Genomic DNA, 15,999 nt, shown 5'->3' on the forward strand with positions numbered 1-15,999 from the left:
TGCAACCCCCAGGTGTAGAAAGTGATGAACTTCCACCTGGCCTCTCTGTCCAGCCTCTGGCAGAGGGGAGACTTGTCAGATGCTGGAATCAAGGAAGGCAACCTAGTGATCAAGCCAGGCTGAAACATGCCTGCATAGCAAGCGAGAGGGCAGATCACAGAGGCCCTCGATTGGTGGGCCTGGACCGGATGCTGGAAGGCAGGAGAGTCCAGTCTGCTGTGGTTGGTAGTGATGAAGGGCGAGGCTGCAGGGCGGGGGTGACCCTTCCCACCCACACCTACAGGCCCATGTGTGGAATTGACATTCTACCCAGATAGGGAATTCGGTCTCCCCCTTCCTCCTGCCATCGGGTAGCGTTCTTTGCACATGTGATGTCGGTGTATTGCGGCATCGACAGCATTGTCGAAGGGGGACGTTGGTGGGTACCTGGGTAAATAAGTATAAATAGTTTTCTTTCTGATATGTGACCAGATTATTTTCCAGTTGATTTCAAGCCCTGGCCCCAAGTGGCCCACAGATCAAAAAAAGATAAGGGTCAGTTACAAGGTTGAGCTCATTCTCCGTTGCCATGGCAACTGACCTCAGGCAACCCTCGGAGGACTACACCCAGCTCCCCAGGTGATGTTTTTACTGTCCACACCATCAATCCCAAGCCTTTCAAAACTCAGACTGCCTAATTGTCAGGGCTCTGTTTTGAAGAGGCTCTGGGTCCCCTGTGGGGCCCGGTCAGGCTGCCAGAGCTCATTTAGAAGCCTTTGTGAAACACGGGGGACCATAGGACGGGTCCCTTCTGGGCAGAACGGCCTGGGAAGGTGCCCCCAGGGGGAGGAGGAAGGGCACAGCCCATCCTCCAGCATTAATTAGGAAAATGTGAGCCCCAAATGGGAGCAGGGTGGTGGGCTGTGCCTTCAAGCCATGGCTGAGTGGTCTTGAGTGACGAGGACATCGAAGGGTGGAGAGCCCCTGGCATTTGGGGTCAGGAGGGCCACGATGCAGGGATGGTTTTGGGGAGTGTTAGCCACCCACCCTCAGAGTCTCCAGCAGCCTCTTCAAAGATACTCACTTCATTTCCATCCCTGGAGTAACCACAGGGAATTATTTTTCATTGTTGACGATTTTTCAGTGTTTTGCAAAATATGGACAAAAAGTGACTAGAAAACTTCCCGCCTTTTAAGAGATCCTTCCACATACAATGTTGGTCAAAGCAGTGGGACAGCTCCCAAACCAGCTTTGGGGCAGCAGGATTCCAACAAGATCAGCGTCCCTAAGCCCCTTGTATAGTGGTCAGTGGTTCTCACACGTTAATGGATGCCCCAAACATGGGGGCACTTTTCAAATGCTGCAGCTCTGCGGCAGGCCTGAGACTCTTCATTTCTCTCAAGCTCCCAGGTGCTGCTAGGGCTGCTTGGCAGGGAAGTGAGTTCCTGTGGGCTGCCAGGGCTGGGGGTGTTGGGGCTCCCATGGCCATCCCTCATCACCACTCACCTTCTCCCAGCTCTTGCCCAGACTTTGACAAGGGACACTCCTCAGACCCTGATTTTTCCTATGACTCTGGTTGACTCCCAGCCTAAATGTCACTCTCCCCTTCCCCTCAGCCTGGCCTGGTTAATTTCCTCGTGGCATTTAATGACAGATCAATAGATAAACAGCCCAATCTGGCTGCCCAGGTATTATCAACTGCCCTCCTCTTTTTCCCCAGGGGTCTTTGTTTCTTACAGGAAACAAAGGACAGAGTGTCCCACCAGCTCAGGTTCCCAGCTCCGGTTCCTAGCTCCTGTTCCACACTATTTGTAGTTATCTATTGGGATGGTGTCAGAGGGGTCCTCTCCTGGGGTCACCCTCACCTCACCCTCTTGCCTCCTGGCAAGATTTGCCTTGATGAGTGCTGGGACCTCTACTCCCATGCTTCCTCACTCCAAGGACCATGTGCGGCGCCCATTTGCAGTGTGTGTGTCTGAGCCCCGGGACCTAAGGACTTGACCTGATACTAGGCATGCGGGCCACAGGCTGAGCCCCTGGTGCTGTGGAATGTCATTCTGGGGCATTTATTTCTGGGGCTGGTAGTGGAGGGGCCTCAGCTCAGCCAAGCAGCCTGTGCATTCCCTGCCTTGCTTCCACCTGCAGACGCACTCTTGGAGAGAGGAGGTGCAGCCTGGACTGGCCCATGCTGTCACATGCAGGGCTACCTCCTCCCCTTCCTCAGGGAAAGCCCCAGCCCTGTTGCCAAAACCGGCGCTTGTGCTGGCGAGGGGACACCCAGGCTCAAACACGGAGATGCAGAGGGCGGTTCTGTCTTCCTTCTCACCCGGATTTTTTGGGGGATCAGGGAGCAGGGGTGGATTGCTGGGTCCCAGGTTTTAAGTCTTGTGGCTGTTTCTTGAATTTTCTAAAGCCAGAGAGGGCTGCTGGGGGTGAACAGCAGGGCTGCTGCTGCCCCGCCCTGCCCTGCCACATCCCTGTTAGGGGCCCTGCCTCTCTAAGTGTCCCTTCCTCTTATGTCAGCTGAGGGAACCTCTCCATGCCCGCAGTCTTGGAGCAGGCTGTTGTTCTGTGGGGATCCAGAAAGTGTTACTGGAGTTGAGGTTTTACAAGCCGAGTCCTGTGAGATTAGGGGTGACCATGGGTGCATAGTGATGGCATTTACCAGCACTCCCACCCTCCCCCAAACTCTGTGCTAAGTGCTTGACATAAATCTCCCATTTCCTGCTCATCAAGCATCTCCTGGGTGCCGGATCCTGTTCTAGGCACTGGTGACACAGCAGTGGGCAAAGCAGCCCTCGTGGAGTTTATGTTACTCTGTCTGTGTGCCGGAGGGAGGGAGGGAGGGAGGGAATGAGAATGAATTAGTTAAACAATGAACCCTGTAATATACCAGGTGGTAGTAAGCGCTGTCCAGGAATTAAAGGTGGGCCGGGTGCTGGAAAGGATGGGGGCGTGTGCTGTGTTCGCTGGGGGTCTCTAGTAAGGCCTCTCTGAGGAGGTGTCCTTTAGGCAGACCCCTGAGTGAAGTGAGGGAAGGAGTGTGGGATGGTCTGGGGGTCTCAGCAAGGGCAGATGTCCTGTGGCCGAAGAAGCCTGCTTGGCTGCCCTGTAATGACTCTGCCTGTTTGCTAGTGGCAGAAGCAGAAGCTCAGAGAGGCAAAGTAACTTACTCCAGTCTACACAGCAGGTGAGTGGTGGACCTGGGGCTCAAACCCAAGTGTTTCCGGCTCTAGCTTTTGTGTCCTTCGTTGCCACGTCCTGGATGTAGGTGGCTAGTCGTGCCCTTGTCAACACCAGGCGGAAGTCATTTGTCCTCTCCTAGACAGGTGTGTGCATTAATGATGCCACTCTGGGGTCAGCTTTCCCGAGGGGGGTTCCTGCTAAGAGAGGGGGTAGGCAGGGACCATCCGTTGTGGCTGGAGCAGGTCACGCTCAGTGCGCCAGAGCCCGAGAACAATGCTCCGTCCACACCCCGCTGCAGCCGCCGCTTCTCCCTCCCAGGCAGCAAATTATGGCCTCCGAATGTGTGCCCAGGCCTGCCTTTGACATCAGTGGGGCCTACCTGAGCTTCACCTTCAGGATTCTGATAATCAGTTCTCTCTCCTCCCGGCTTCCCCCAAGACCCGTATGGAAATAAGTATGTGTCTGCCAGGGATCAAATGCTTTTGGAGACAAAAGTCGGTACCAGGGACATTACAGGGAGCTATCATCTCGGCACGATGCTCTTCCACAAAGCCCTCTGCTCCTCTTTTGGGCTGACACAGTTTCAGCCTGAAAGGTTCCAGCAGGCTGACTTGGTTTTAAGCAAAAGCACATCCTATTATTTTTTTGAGAAATGAAGTGTAAAATTAACGCTTATTATTCCTGAGCAGAGGAGGGAGAAAGGAGAGACAGGGACTTTGGGATTTTCGTGCTTGGCGGGTTGTTTGTTTGGCAGTTTGGGTTTTTATTTATTTTTATTTTTTTAAAATCATAATAAATCAATAGATTTCCTTGTGCCAGCCTCGACTTAGAGGGAACAGGAGGCAAGATCTGAATTTCAGCAGGTGAAATCTGCATTTCACTTTACAAATGAGCGGGGCTGCATAATTCACTTGAGTTGTGTGGGTCTCTCTTATGGATGCCTGTCATGTGCTATTAAAAAAAAAAAAAAAAAAAAAAGGCACCGAAAAGGAAGGGAAGCCATCGTGCGTCTTAACTCACAAAATCCTCCAGTCCCCACGCCGGGGCGGAGGGGCCTGCGGGCTCCCAGACAGCTTTGTCATTCTGCTCCAAGGTGTCGGCCGAGCACCATGCCATCTTATATAATTCAGGAAAGTGATTCTCGGAGGGTGCCGCTATCGGCGGACCCTGCATCTTGGGATGGAACGAGAGGTTGTCAGCGCCTGCGGGGTGAGAGTGATGGTGCTAGCAAATTCTATCAATATCCATGGGCTGGCTCACATTGGGTCACCAGCACGCAAAGGAGTGTTTGTCACACTAACTAGGGCAGCCCCTCCCCGCCCTCTCCGCCTCCCTGGCCCTCCCCCTATTTTCCTGGATGGTTTCATAGGCAGAGGTACACGTAATGGACACCCAAGGGAGTACCTCGAACCCCTCCAGTGGGGAGAAGGCCTCGTCTTCAGAAAGATTTGCAAATCAAAAGGTCTTGCCTTGAGTGGGAGCGAGTCCCAGCTCTGCGGGAACCCCTCAGGCTTTATTCCACCCCCTCCCTTCACTTTCACTTTTTGCTTGTTTTATTTCTCCTCCCCTCTTTCCCCAGGTTTGACTCTCTTAAAACACTTGGGGGAGAGAGAGGAAAGGGTCCCGAGACACACAGTGGTCTGTTGGGCTCTTGATCTAATTAGCCTGGAACCTTACTTTGACACTGGTTTGGGGCTGTGATCTGCTTAAATGGTAGCCGTTCGGGCCCCGCACGGCTTGCAGCTCCAGGGCTGCCTGACTGTGCACATATTTATGAACGTGGGCGCTGGGTGTAGCTGCGGTTATGAATCAGGGGGGACCGGCTGATGAATTGCTCGGCACTCGGAGAACGGAAAGTGACTGTCAGACATGATTTCTCTGATTTATAAGTTGCAGGAGGCTTCTTTGTCCTCTCGGTGTTTGTGTATCAGATGGGCACGCCGCCATTCACAGCCAAGTGGCTAAAGACCCCCACTCGGCAGAGAGCAGTAAATCCTCTTTGCCATCTCAGCCCCCAGAGCCCCCAGCTGGGCAGGGAGAGAGGGCCCAGCCTGGGGGTGTCTCTCCTCTGTGAGTATGTCCAAGCCCCTCCCTCAGGTGAGCCCAGGAGGGGCCTGATGCTTTTCAAGCCACAGGAGGAGAAAACATCATCCATGCCCATTGCCTAATTGCCAGGGTCAAAAAAACTCACATGGTTACATGAATCAAGGGTCATTGTGCCCAGTGAGGGGGTAGTCGTGTGTGCGTGTGTGCGTGTGTGCGTGTGTGTGTGTGTGCTCATGAACTGGAATAGTCAGGGCAGGTTGCCTGGAGGTGGTGTACGGTGGCGGGGTACAAGTCAGGGAAGGCTGCCTGGAGGTGGTGTACGGTGGCGGGGGTACATGCATATAGGAATGGTTTTGTATCCTCTTCTGCACCACCCCCATCTGGCTGTGTTACTTGAGTAAATGGTCTAATTCTCTGAACCCATTTCTTCTTCCCAGAAGTGCAGTTTTCCAAGCAAGCTGGCTTATTAGTGAGATTGAAAGATGTTATAAACTATTCTTACAGAAAACTCCGCACAGTTGTCAACTTCACATACCCCCTCCCTCCTTAATGTCCAAGGGGTGTCCTCATTCTAATAAGGTCACATTTAAGGATGGAGTCTCTTTCATTCCTTGATCCTACACCCTGTGCCAGGCACTGGGCAAGGTGGTTTGTGCAGGGGGCAGGGGATGCATTGGAGGGTCTTTCGAGGCAGCCCCCCCACACTGGAGGCCATCTCTAATTATGATGAAAGTCTCCCCAAGGGAGGCGGAGGACGTGCAAGGGGCCTGCAGGGCGAGCGTGCTGAGCCTGCCCTGTGTCCCAAAACTTGTCAATGAATTCCTGTTCCGCTAGTATAAATGGAAGATCTGTTTGAGTCTCTGTCGGGTGTATGTGGCCTAATTGCCAGGGCTCCAGGGGCATGACAAACACCCGGTAGATTCCAGCCAGTGGGCTATGTGGGGCAGGCCCACCTGTGTGTGCACGTGTGTGTGTGTGCCTCTGCAGTGGGGTGCCCGGGGGTGCGGGGGATGGCTGGGCCGGGGGGAATGCCTGCTGTCTCTGCCAGCCCCTGCCAGGGCCTGGGGACCCAGGGACTCGCCAGAAGCCTCAGCCCATCTGTGTTCATGTCTTGCCACCGGCAGAACCCCTCTGCTACCTAATTCTTGCCTTTAAGGGCAAATCAGAGCACCTGGCGCCTTCAGTGAGGCTGGTTCCCTGGGGGAGCCCAAAGGGGAACCCGTGTCCTTGGTTGTCCCAGATAATACTCTCACCAACACTGACATGCCAGGCAGTAAACACTTATTGAGCACTTGCTGTGTGCCAGGGTCTGTTCCAGACCCCTGTGCATGTATTAGCTCATTTAATTCTCATAGCAACTATAAGAGAAAAGCTGTGATGGAGTGTTTCAGACAGAGGAAACTGAGGTACAGAGAGGTTGTGTGACTTGCCTAAGATCACCCAGTAAGGGGCAGGGCCGGATTCCAACCCCAGGTGATGTGACGCTCAAACCAGGGGATTCCCCATCCCCACCACTGACCCCTGGGCCCCTCTGTCCTCTTGCAGCCTGTGAGGCAGGGAGGACAGGTTGTCCCCATCTTACTGCACATGAGCTGGTGCCCACAGCATGCTGTGTGGAGCTGAGGAGCCAGGATTTGAACCTGGTGCTGCTCGATTGTGGGCGAGGACACTAGGGCTCTGAGCCTCCTCGACGCTGGCAAGGCTGGTGCTCAGGCGCTGTGTGTCCTCTGGCGCCTTTGGGTGAAGGTTTGGGGTCTCAGCGGCTCCCAGGTGGGGTGATGGAGGAGCTGTGTTCTGATCTGAAGCAGGATGGCAAGTTTGCCCATTGTCCATCATCCACTGCATAGACCATTTGTTTAAAAGAAAAGCAGATAAAAGAAAAGCAGATAAAAAGAGCGTTTGGTGCAATATCTTCTGTGCTGCCCGTCACTTTCGAAGTAAAATTCCAAAGTTCTCCAGGGGCTGACAAGACCCATCTTGTGCATCCCTGTGGCCTCTCTGACCTCAGTCCTGGCCCTCCGAGCTCAGGCACTCTGTTCCCATGCTGGGCTTTAAGCCCGCCCAGCAAGGCGTGGACCCACCTCAGGGCCCTGCCCCCACCCCTCTCCTAGAGTGCTCTCACCACGTATTCACATCACTTCCTAACACTGCATTATGTGCTGATGATTTTGTTTATCATCTGTCTACCCCACCACCAGAATGGGGGCAGAGACATGATTTGTTTAGTTGCCTAAGGAATCCTTAGAGCAAAGTTCCTGGCACGTAGTACATGCTCAATAAATATTTGATTGGAATTTTAAAAATCCTGGTTGGACCACCTTCTCCATCTGGTGCCTCAAGTTGGGTGCCTCTGCACAGTGACCCAGTCTTGGGACTAACGCTGTTGACCATGGCCTGGCTGCTTGATCAGCAGGAGAAATCACAGCAAATGGCACCTCCAAGGGCCAGATATTTGGAGCCGGTCCTCTGGGGTCTGTAAGCCTCTAGGGGTGAGGCCATGTGGAGCCAGGATGAGTCTTGGTGTCTGCGGTCCCCTCACCAAGCCTGGTGCTGGGGATTGGAGGGGGATTAGCCCCGGGGTCTATGGGAGGCCTTGTGGGCACCTGTCTGGGGGACATGGCATCCTGGTCACTGACTGGTCATGGGTTTTCCTTTCAGAGGAAGGCATCAACCACGAGTGTAAGCTGTGCAACCAGATGTTCGACTCCCCGGCCAAGCTCCTCTGTCACCTCATTGAGCACAGCTTCGAGGGCATGGGCGGCACCTTCAAATGCCCTGTGTGTTTCACAGGTAAGGTACCCAGCGTGTGCCCCTCGGGGGAGAGAAATGGACGCAGGAGCCCTGCCCTGTTGTTGCGGGATCCCAGCGTGTGCTCTTCCTCTTTCCTTGGCAGACCTATTATAGTCCAGGACTCCATGGGGGATACCCTGAGGGATTAACAGGCCCTTTGCCCCACGTCCCTCAGTTCAGAGCTGACACAAGCCTTCCTTCAGTGCTCTCTGGCCTCTCCTCATCAACAGGCTGGTTGGCACCCTCTCCTCGCCCTCTGCACACAGTGGCTAGAAGCCCTTTGTCCAACCCAGCCTCAACCCTGTGTTGCAGTTTTCCCCTCCCAGGCCCTGTGTTTGTCTCCCTGAGCCTTGAGCTCTATTCAGCTCTGCTGGGGCTCCCAGCTTCACATACTCCTGGTTCCCCTCTTCCCTGTCCTACCTAGCTCCCATCCGTGCTCCAGGATGCAGGGGTCAAGGGCAGCTCTGCTGGCCAAGTCTCCAGCCCCCGGACTGGCTGCCAGCCCAGGCAAATGGCTGTCCCAGCCCGAGGCAAGTCTCAGGGGCTCTGCCGGCCCCCTCCTGCTGCCCAGATGGCAGCCGGTGTGCGTGGGAGAGCCTGGCCTTCCCTGCCTCCCCCGACATCTGCTGTCTGCCACGGCAGGAAGCCCACCCTGGGGAGGACGCCTGGCGGGAGGGTATCTCTGAAGTGCTCACCTCCCAGACACACAGCTGCTCTGGGCCGCTTCCTGTGTGCGCCCAGGGCCGGGGCCACCTCGGGACTCCTGCCACCGGGAAGCCGGGGCTAGACCTGCTCCATGCCAGGCCCAGGGGTATCCAATCTGGGGCAAATCCCCCAAACACACACCCCTGGGGCTCCCAAGAGTCCCTGAGCACCCTGATGCCTTCTTCCCCCTCATCTCAGGAGCCCCCACCCATCTGTCACTGTCACACTCTGAGGCTGGCACTGAGGGGCCCCAGCTGCCCGTCTGCCGACCCAGGACACGGGGGCCTCTGTGTGGGGGCCCAAGGATGCTGACAACAATAAAAATAGGAATTTGTGTTGGTTGAGCAACTTCTTGTACAAGACCCTGTGCTGAGCTTATTTAATTCAAGTCTAGGCTCTGCCACTTGCTAGTGGTGGGACCTTGGACAAGCCATTTAACATTCCTGGCACTTCAGTTTTCTCTTGTATAAAATGGGGATAATAGCATCTGTCCTACAGGCCTGGGAGAGGTTCAAGGAGCTTGACCCTGTAGGTGTCTGGCTGTTGATGACGGGGATGAGGAGGACAGCATTCATTTGTCTGTGGCAGGCCATCTTTTAAGCACTTTATCAGTATTAACCCATTTGATCCTCCCAGCCACCAGCCAGGGACATACTATAATCTTCATTTTTTGAGTGAGGAAATGGAGCCCAGAGAGGTTAAGTGACTTACCCAAGGTTGCACAGCCACTAAGTACCAGAGCTCAGCTTATCTAACTCGAGCCTCCTCTAGTAGGTGCTAAGAATGCTCCCAGTAGCCCACTATTTGGCTGACTGTGCCTACACCACAGTGATCCCTGCCTGCGAGTGTTGTTGGGGGCAGCTGCCGCAAGGGGCTGGGCTGGTGTCCTGAGCTTGGCCCTGACGGCCGTGTCTGTGTCTAGTCTTTGTCCAGGCCAACAAGTTGCAGCAGCACATCTTTGCCGTGCACGGGCAGGAGGACAAGATCTACGACTGCTCGCAGTGCCCTCAGAAGTTCTTCTTCCAGACTGAGCTGCAGGTGGGTGCCCACATCCGCTGTACCACGCCGCCTGATGGTCCTCGGTTCCCCTGTCAGCACCGAGGGTCTCAGGGTTAAGGCAAGATGGTGGCGTCTTATGCTGGCAGGTCTGCAATCAGGGACTGACCTCCTGGCTGGCAGGCATGGAGTGTCAGCCCCCTGGCCTCTGCCGGCCCAGTGTTCTCAAAAGAACCAACTGCCACCAGCTAACCCAGAGCAGGAGTCAGAAGCTTACATTTGAGGTGTTTCGTGGCAAGTCCTGTCTGCTCTTGGGGATTCCATTTCCCTGCCTCTATTGTAAAATGATATTTGACTGAGTTTGGTTCTGTGGCTAGTAGCTCATGATGTCTTTGTGGCTGGGTCCTGGGGCTGTGTGGGGACAGAAATTAGCTCTGGGGCTTTGGAGCCTCCAGCTTTGCCCAGAAAAGCCAGAAAAGTAAGAGTAGTGGTACCCAATTGCCCCAAATTGGAGGCAGTCACCAGAGGTCCTGAGACCAATGTGGCCCTCAGGCAAGGGACAGGGGCCTCAGCCAACTTCCTTGCATCCTCATCCCCAGCCTGTGGTAGCTGAGAGGACCTTGGGAAAGGAAGCTGCTGCGACGGTCTTCCCAGGCATTCCCAGCTGCCTCCCTTGGAATCCCATGGGGCCCCTTCTCACCTGTTACTGGTTTTTCCAAGGAGCAAGATCTGTGCCCAAGTGAAACTGCTTTCTCTCCCACTGGATTTTGCAAAAAATTCTTGTAACACTGGAGAGATCACATGCCCACCAGAAATACAGCACACACACAGAGAAAAATCTCACATTCACTGTACCTGGACTGTAGCATCACACACGCAAAGGGAAGGTGCATACACACAGTTCCTATCGCAGTGCCTATGCCCAGAGATGTCACTTACAAAGAGTAACACAGCACCCACACTGCGGAATACCACACACATGCAGCACAAGACTGCACCCCCAAAAGAAGGACCACACTCATGTCCACAGATAGATCACACGTACACGCAGACGGATATGCCGAAATGTCACGTACCAAGAATGGGCCCGTCGGGAAGGATGCAGGTAGGTTAGGCTGCAATAACAAACGTCCTCTTGGTCTCTCTGTCCTCAACAAAAGGTTTATTTGTTGCCCATGATATAGCCAAGCAGGTGATGGGGAAGGGACTCTGTTCATGATATTACTCAGTGACCTGGGCCCACGGAGGGTCCATGTGCGTCCCCGTTTCCGTAGTCACTGAGGCAGGGAGAAGAGGGAGATGGTGACCTCTGCACCAGCTCTTCAAGTTTCCCCTCAGAAATGATGCCTGCCACCTTCTCTCACATTGTATGGACTAGGGTGACCCCCGCGGGCATGCCCAACCTCCGAGTGGGTGAGGCAGGGAATTCTACCCTCTGCCTGGAAGGAGAAGGGAGCCCTAAGGACTCACACACACCAGTTTGGCCCCCCAGGACAGACCCCCCACACCCAGCAGCACCCTCCCTCATCCCCATGCCACTGCCGCACCTGCATGCAGCAGTCTCCAAGCCACCCGGGTTACAAGGCTGGGGCCACTCACCCTGTGCAGAGTCACTTGAATGACCACAGTGGTGCCCCCGTCTCTGGGGTTAGAGGGGCACAGCTGTGGCCTGTTGTAGGGGGCCCTCTTCTTACTGTGCTGCGGCCCACCCACACTGCCAGGCCTGGGCCTGCCTGTCTGCACAGCTGTTGGTGGCTGTTGCCTGGAGGACATGCAAACAGGCCCTTGGAGGATGTGGGGGCCGGCGGGATTCACCATTCGATGGTCAAGTCCTGTTTCCATAGGCTGGCCCCATGCCAGGGCTGGGCAGGCTGAGCTCAGGGCTGGCCCCGAGGAGCATCCAGCTGGTGTGGCGGAAAGCCTGTTTCTTTTCATGCTTAGGGTGCTCATAAATATGTGTATTGTACATGAGGCCTTTATCCCATTGTCACAGTGTGGGACAGAGTTATGAAACCAATTATACAGACCCGGCCCAGAGAGGGGGTTCCACTTCCAAAAGGCCACCACTGAGCTAGTGAACGTGACCATGCCACTGCTGTCTCCCCATTGATCCACTAACTGAGCCGATGTTGCTGTGCTTAGGATGTGTGGGGTGTTGGTGCCATCCAGGAAGCCTCCCTGCTCGTGTGCTGGATGTGCACCCTCTCCCAAGTGCAGTCCATGCAGCTGCCTTATCCTACCTGCCTTACCTGCATGGCTCAGCTATCAAAATAGGCCTGGGCCCCGTGAGAGAGGAAGCTTTCTATAGTCCAACAGGTCAGGCCTCTTTTAAACCCATTGGTGCATATAAACTACGATTTATTTACACTTCGGACTTGCTCAGCTCCTGCCTGGCTCCCCTGTATTGTCCCAAATGCCAAGAGGTCTCTTCTCTGTTGGCCTTAAGATTATTCCCAGAGAAGGTTTCCCATACTGACGTTTTTGAGCTTCATCAGTGTCACCAGGCTGGGCGCCTAGCTCATAAGCGCAGAGGTGGTGGGAAGCTGCTGCTGTCAATCTGGATCTCGCTTCGATCCCACCTATCTCGAGCTGTGGGCCACACTTCACCTGAGAATGGTTCATGTCAGCTGGTGGTTTCCTGGGTCATCCCATTAACCTTTAAGTCAGATCCTCAAATACTGAGAAACCGCTAAATTACAGCCTTAACGAGTCACTATTTTCTGCAATTAATGATTTTAATTATAGACCGTTTAAATATGGAAGTGTTGTGGCAACGCCAAATCTATGCAAATAATAGCTCTCGTTAAGTAACTTGAATAGCAATTTTCTGGTTTTTGAGAGGAGGGTTTTTCAGGCATTGGAGTGTTCGTTGTCCCTACACAGAAGCTGGAGCTGGAAAGCCCTGGTTGGGTGGAACAGGCAAGTGTGCTGTTTCTTGGAACGAGCTGGGGGTTTGGGTGGGGCAGTGGGAGGCAAGGCCAGCTAGAGTTCTACCCTTGCTGGTTTCTTGTGGCCATGTTTAGTTTGAGGTCATGCACGGAAATTCCGGGAACCTGGTATTTGCAGGCACAAGGGACTATGGGCTGAGAGGGCTTGAGAAGATTCTAGGCTTAGGATTGAGCTCACTGTAGGACCAGGAAGTGCTGCTGCAGGAATAGAAGTATAGGAGGTAGAATGAAATCACGACAGGCTTGGTCTCTGTCAACATTGACACGTCTCCCACCAAACGTAGTGTTTTCTTAGGACGCTTTAACAGGAACACGGTTGCCAGTATGAGGGAGGTGTGAGTCCTCTTTGATTCCAAGTTCGGAGGGCTCTGCCCAAAAGACTGAGATTAATTTAAAGGAGTTTGGACAAACTGTTGCAAATTTACAATAGAATGATTAGGAACATGAGAGGGAACTAGCTTTCCTATTCATTTGTTTGAAGCAAGTATGTGGAGGTCCCATGATGTGCCAGGCCCTGTTTCTAGCACCTGAGAAAACAGTGGCGAAAAGATGAAGAAATACCCATGAGGTCCCCATTCTAGGAGATTGATGAGCACTTTCCAGTAAGAGCCAATGACATGAAAAAAATAAAACCAGATAATGGGCTAGAGCATGCTGGGGGAGTGAAGTCCGACATTCCTTGGTAAGTGTGGTCAGGGAAGGCCTCCCTGAGGAGGTGGCATGCAAGCTGAGGCCCGATGGCATGAAGGCAGGATTGTGTGGAAGAGAGCTGTGAGTGCAAAGGCCCTGTGGCCATTGGCTGCCAGGGCTAGGATGACAGAAGGCAGAGTGCGGCTGAAGCATAGTGAATTGGGGCAGAGGCAATGGAGCCCAGATCATGGCAAGGTTTTCAGGACAGTGAAGGACTTTGGATTTTATCTCTATCGTGATGGGAAACCAAGCAGAGGACAGATATTATCTGATTTACACCCTGAATCAAAATATAAGAAGTTTGCTTTTGAAAGACGTGGTTAAGAGAATGAAAAGTCACAGATTGGGCAAAAGTATTTGCAAATCACATATCGAATAAAGCACTTGTATCCAGACTATATAAAGAACTCTCAAAACTCCATAATGAGAGGGGACACGGAACAACCAAAAAAAGAGTAAAAATCTTCTGGCAGATGTCTCACCAAAGAAAATGAACATCATTAGTCATTAGGGAAGGGCAAGTGAAAACCATAGCCTGATGCCACCCACATAAACGAAAAAGTTACAATGCTGAGAGTTGGTGAGGATGGGATCGGAACTCTCACACATTACCGGTGGCAGTGCGAGATGGTACGGCCATGTGATAAAATATTTGTCAGTTTCTTATGAACGTTCATTTACCATAAGACCCAGTAATCCCACTCTTAGTGTTTACCCAAGAAAAAGGAAAATTTACACTCACACCAATACCTCTACATGAATGATGATAGCAGCTTTGTCATGGCTCCAAACCGGAGGCCCCCTCCTTGTCCCTTATTTGGAGGATGGGTAACAGATGGGGTCATATGTTACATTCATACAGGTCATGTGTACATTCTCAGCAGTAAAAGACAACTGCAGATACATATAACAATGTGAATGAATCTTGTTTTTTTGTTGTTGTTGTTTTTGTTTTCTTTTAAGTGACAGGGTCTGGCCCTGTCACCTAGGCTGGAGTGCAGGAGTGTGATCATGGCTCACTGCAGCCTCAAGCTCCAGGGCTCATGTCGTCCTTTCACCTCAGCTTCCTGAGTAGCTGGGACTGTAGGTACACACCACCACACCCAGCTAATTTTTTAACTTTAACTTTTATTTTTAGAGATGAGGTCTCACGATATTGCCCAGGCTGGTCTCAAACTCTTGGGCTCAAGCAATTCTCCCGCCTTGGCTTCCCAGAGTGTTGGAATTACAGGTGTGAGCCACTGTCCCTGGCCCAATGGATAAATCTCAAATGCCACATGACAAAAGCCAAACTCAAAAGGTTCCATGCTGTATGGTTTTATTGACATGACATTCTGGAAAAAGGCAAAAATATATCACAATAGAAAACAGACCAGTAGTTGTCAGTGGCTGCAGGTCAGAGTTGGGGGGAAGAAACAGGGAAATAGGGGAGACTTTTTTTTTTTTTTTGCAATGGAACATCTGAGTTTTGTGTACCTGATGTGAAAGCTGCTGATATAGAATACGGCAGTAATATGACTAGATATTGCTTTATAGGAGTGTGCAGAGATAGAGATAGACAGTGTGCACAGTTATTTGGAAAATTTTCTAAGTCTGCTAGTGTTCTGTGTACAGAAAAAGTGAATTTTCTAAATGACAAATTTGAAAACTGTGGTTCTCGTTGTCATTTTTATGATATTCTTTGTGAACTGGACACATTCAGAACCAGTACCAGTGACAGACTTTGATATACAATATAGTTACCTTGGGGGTCATGTGTGTTTGTCTGCACATGCAAGAAATGGTTCAAAGCAATGGGGGATCTATGCAGAAGCTATAACTGCATGTGGTCAACACAGGGTATGTAGATTCTGAGGATGCAAATATCTTAGTGACATAAATATAGCAAGATATAACACAAATTGCGGAGAGAATGGGGCTTGCAAGGAACTTTTCCATTGTCAGTGTGATCCTGGTTACGCTCCTCCAGATTGTGAGCCGGCGGTATCATCACCAGGAGGAAGTGTCGATGATGGATTTTGGCTTATGGTAGAAAACAGTGTACCCTTGTTTCCAAAATGACGTGCTGCTCCTAAAGACAATGGTCTTTTTCTCAGCTTCTACATGTTTTTTACCTTTGCTCATTTTAATTGCTATTGTTAGTCTTAAATGGAATAAAATGAAGAGATTTTGGAGCAAAGCGGGAACAGTAAGCAGCAGATCTATCTCAGAAGACAGCAGTAGTAACAACAACCAGTCACAGAGTTAAAGTAGCCCAAGTGATAACATCGAAGCCACAGGGTGGAGAAAGGATATTACCAAGAAACTCACCATTAACTGGCCTGATCTAACAATGAAAAAAACACAAAGTTTTCTCTCATTGTGTTATAGCTTAAAGCTTTCAATCTCACAAAACAAAATAAATCCTATGACCGAAAGCATGAAAAAAAGAAAGAAATAGGGGAGACTAAGGTTGGTCCATACACCTGTACCCCCGCCCACATATACACTTGCCCACGCTCACCCCACACCCTGAAAACCCAGGCAGTAGGGGATCCAGTCTGACCTCGAGGAGTCTGTCCTGTGTCTGTTTAACCAGGAGAAGACTTGGATGGGTTGCAGAAGAAATGCAGGGACAGTTGTCTTCGAGCATTTTAAGAACTCTGGGTCCTGGAGGGGT

General features: G+C 52.1%; 1 protein-coding gene across 2 annotated transcripts in view; it reads left to right on the forward strand.

Moving 5' to 3' along the window:
* The window catches only part of ZNF423 (zinc finger protein 423), a 315,000-nt gene that overhangs the window by 272,484 nt on the left and 26,517 nt on the right, over positions 1-15,999 (forward strand). For both annotated transcript variants that reach the window (XM_017953342.3, XM_017953341.3), the window contains 2 exons: positions 7,870-8,001; positions 9,629-9,744. In XM_017953342.3, the coding sequence (XP_017808831.2) occupies positions 7,870-8,001; positions 9,629-9,744 (248 nt within the window). The remainder of the gene's footprint in view (positions 1-7,869; positions 8,002-9,628; positions 9,745-15,999) is intronic.

Source organism: Papio anubis, chromosome 18 (assembly GCF_008728515.1).
Source record: "Papio anubis isolate 15944 chromosome 18, Panubis1.0, whole genome shotgun sequence".
In the NCBI taxonomy this organism is placed as follows: Eukaryota; Metazoa; Chordata; class Mammalia; order Primates; family Cercopithecidae; genus Papio; species Papio anubis.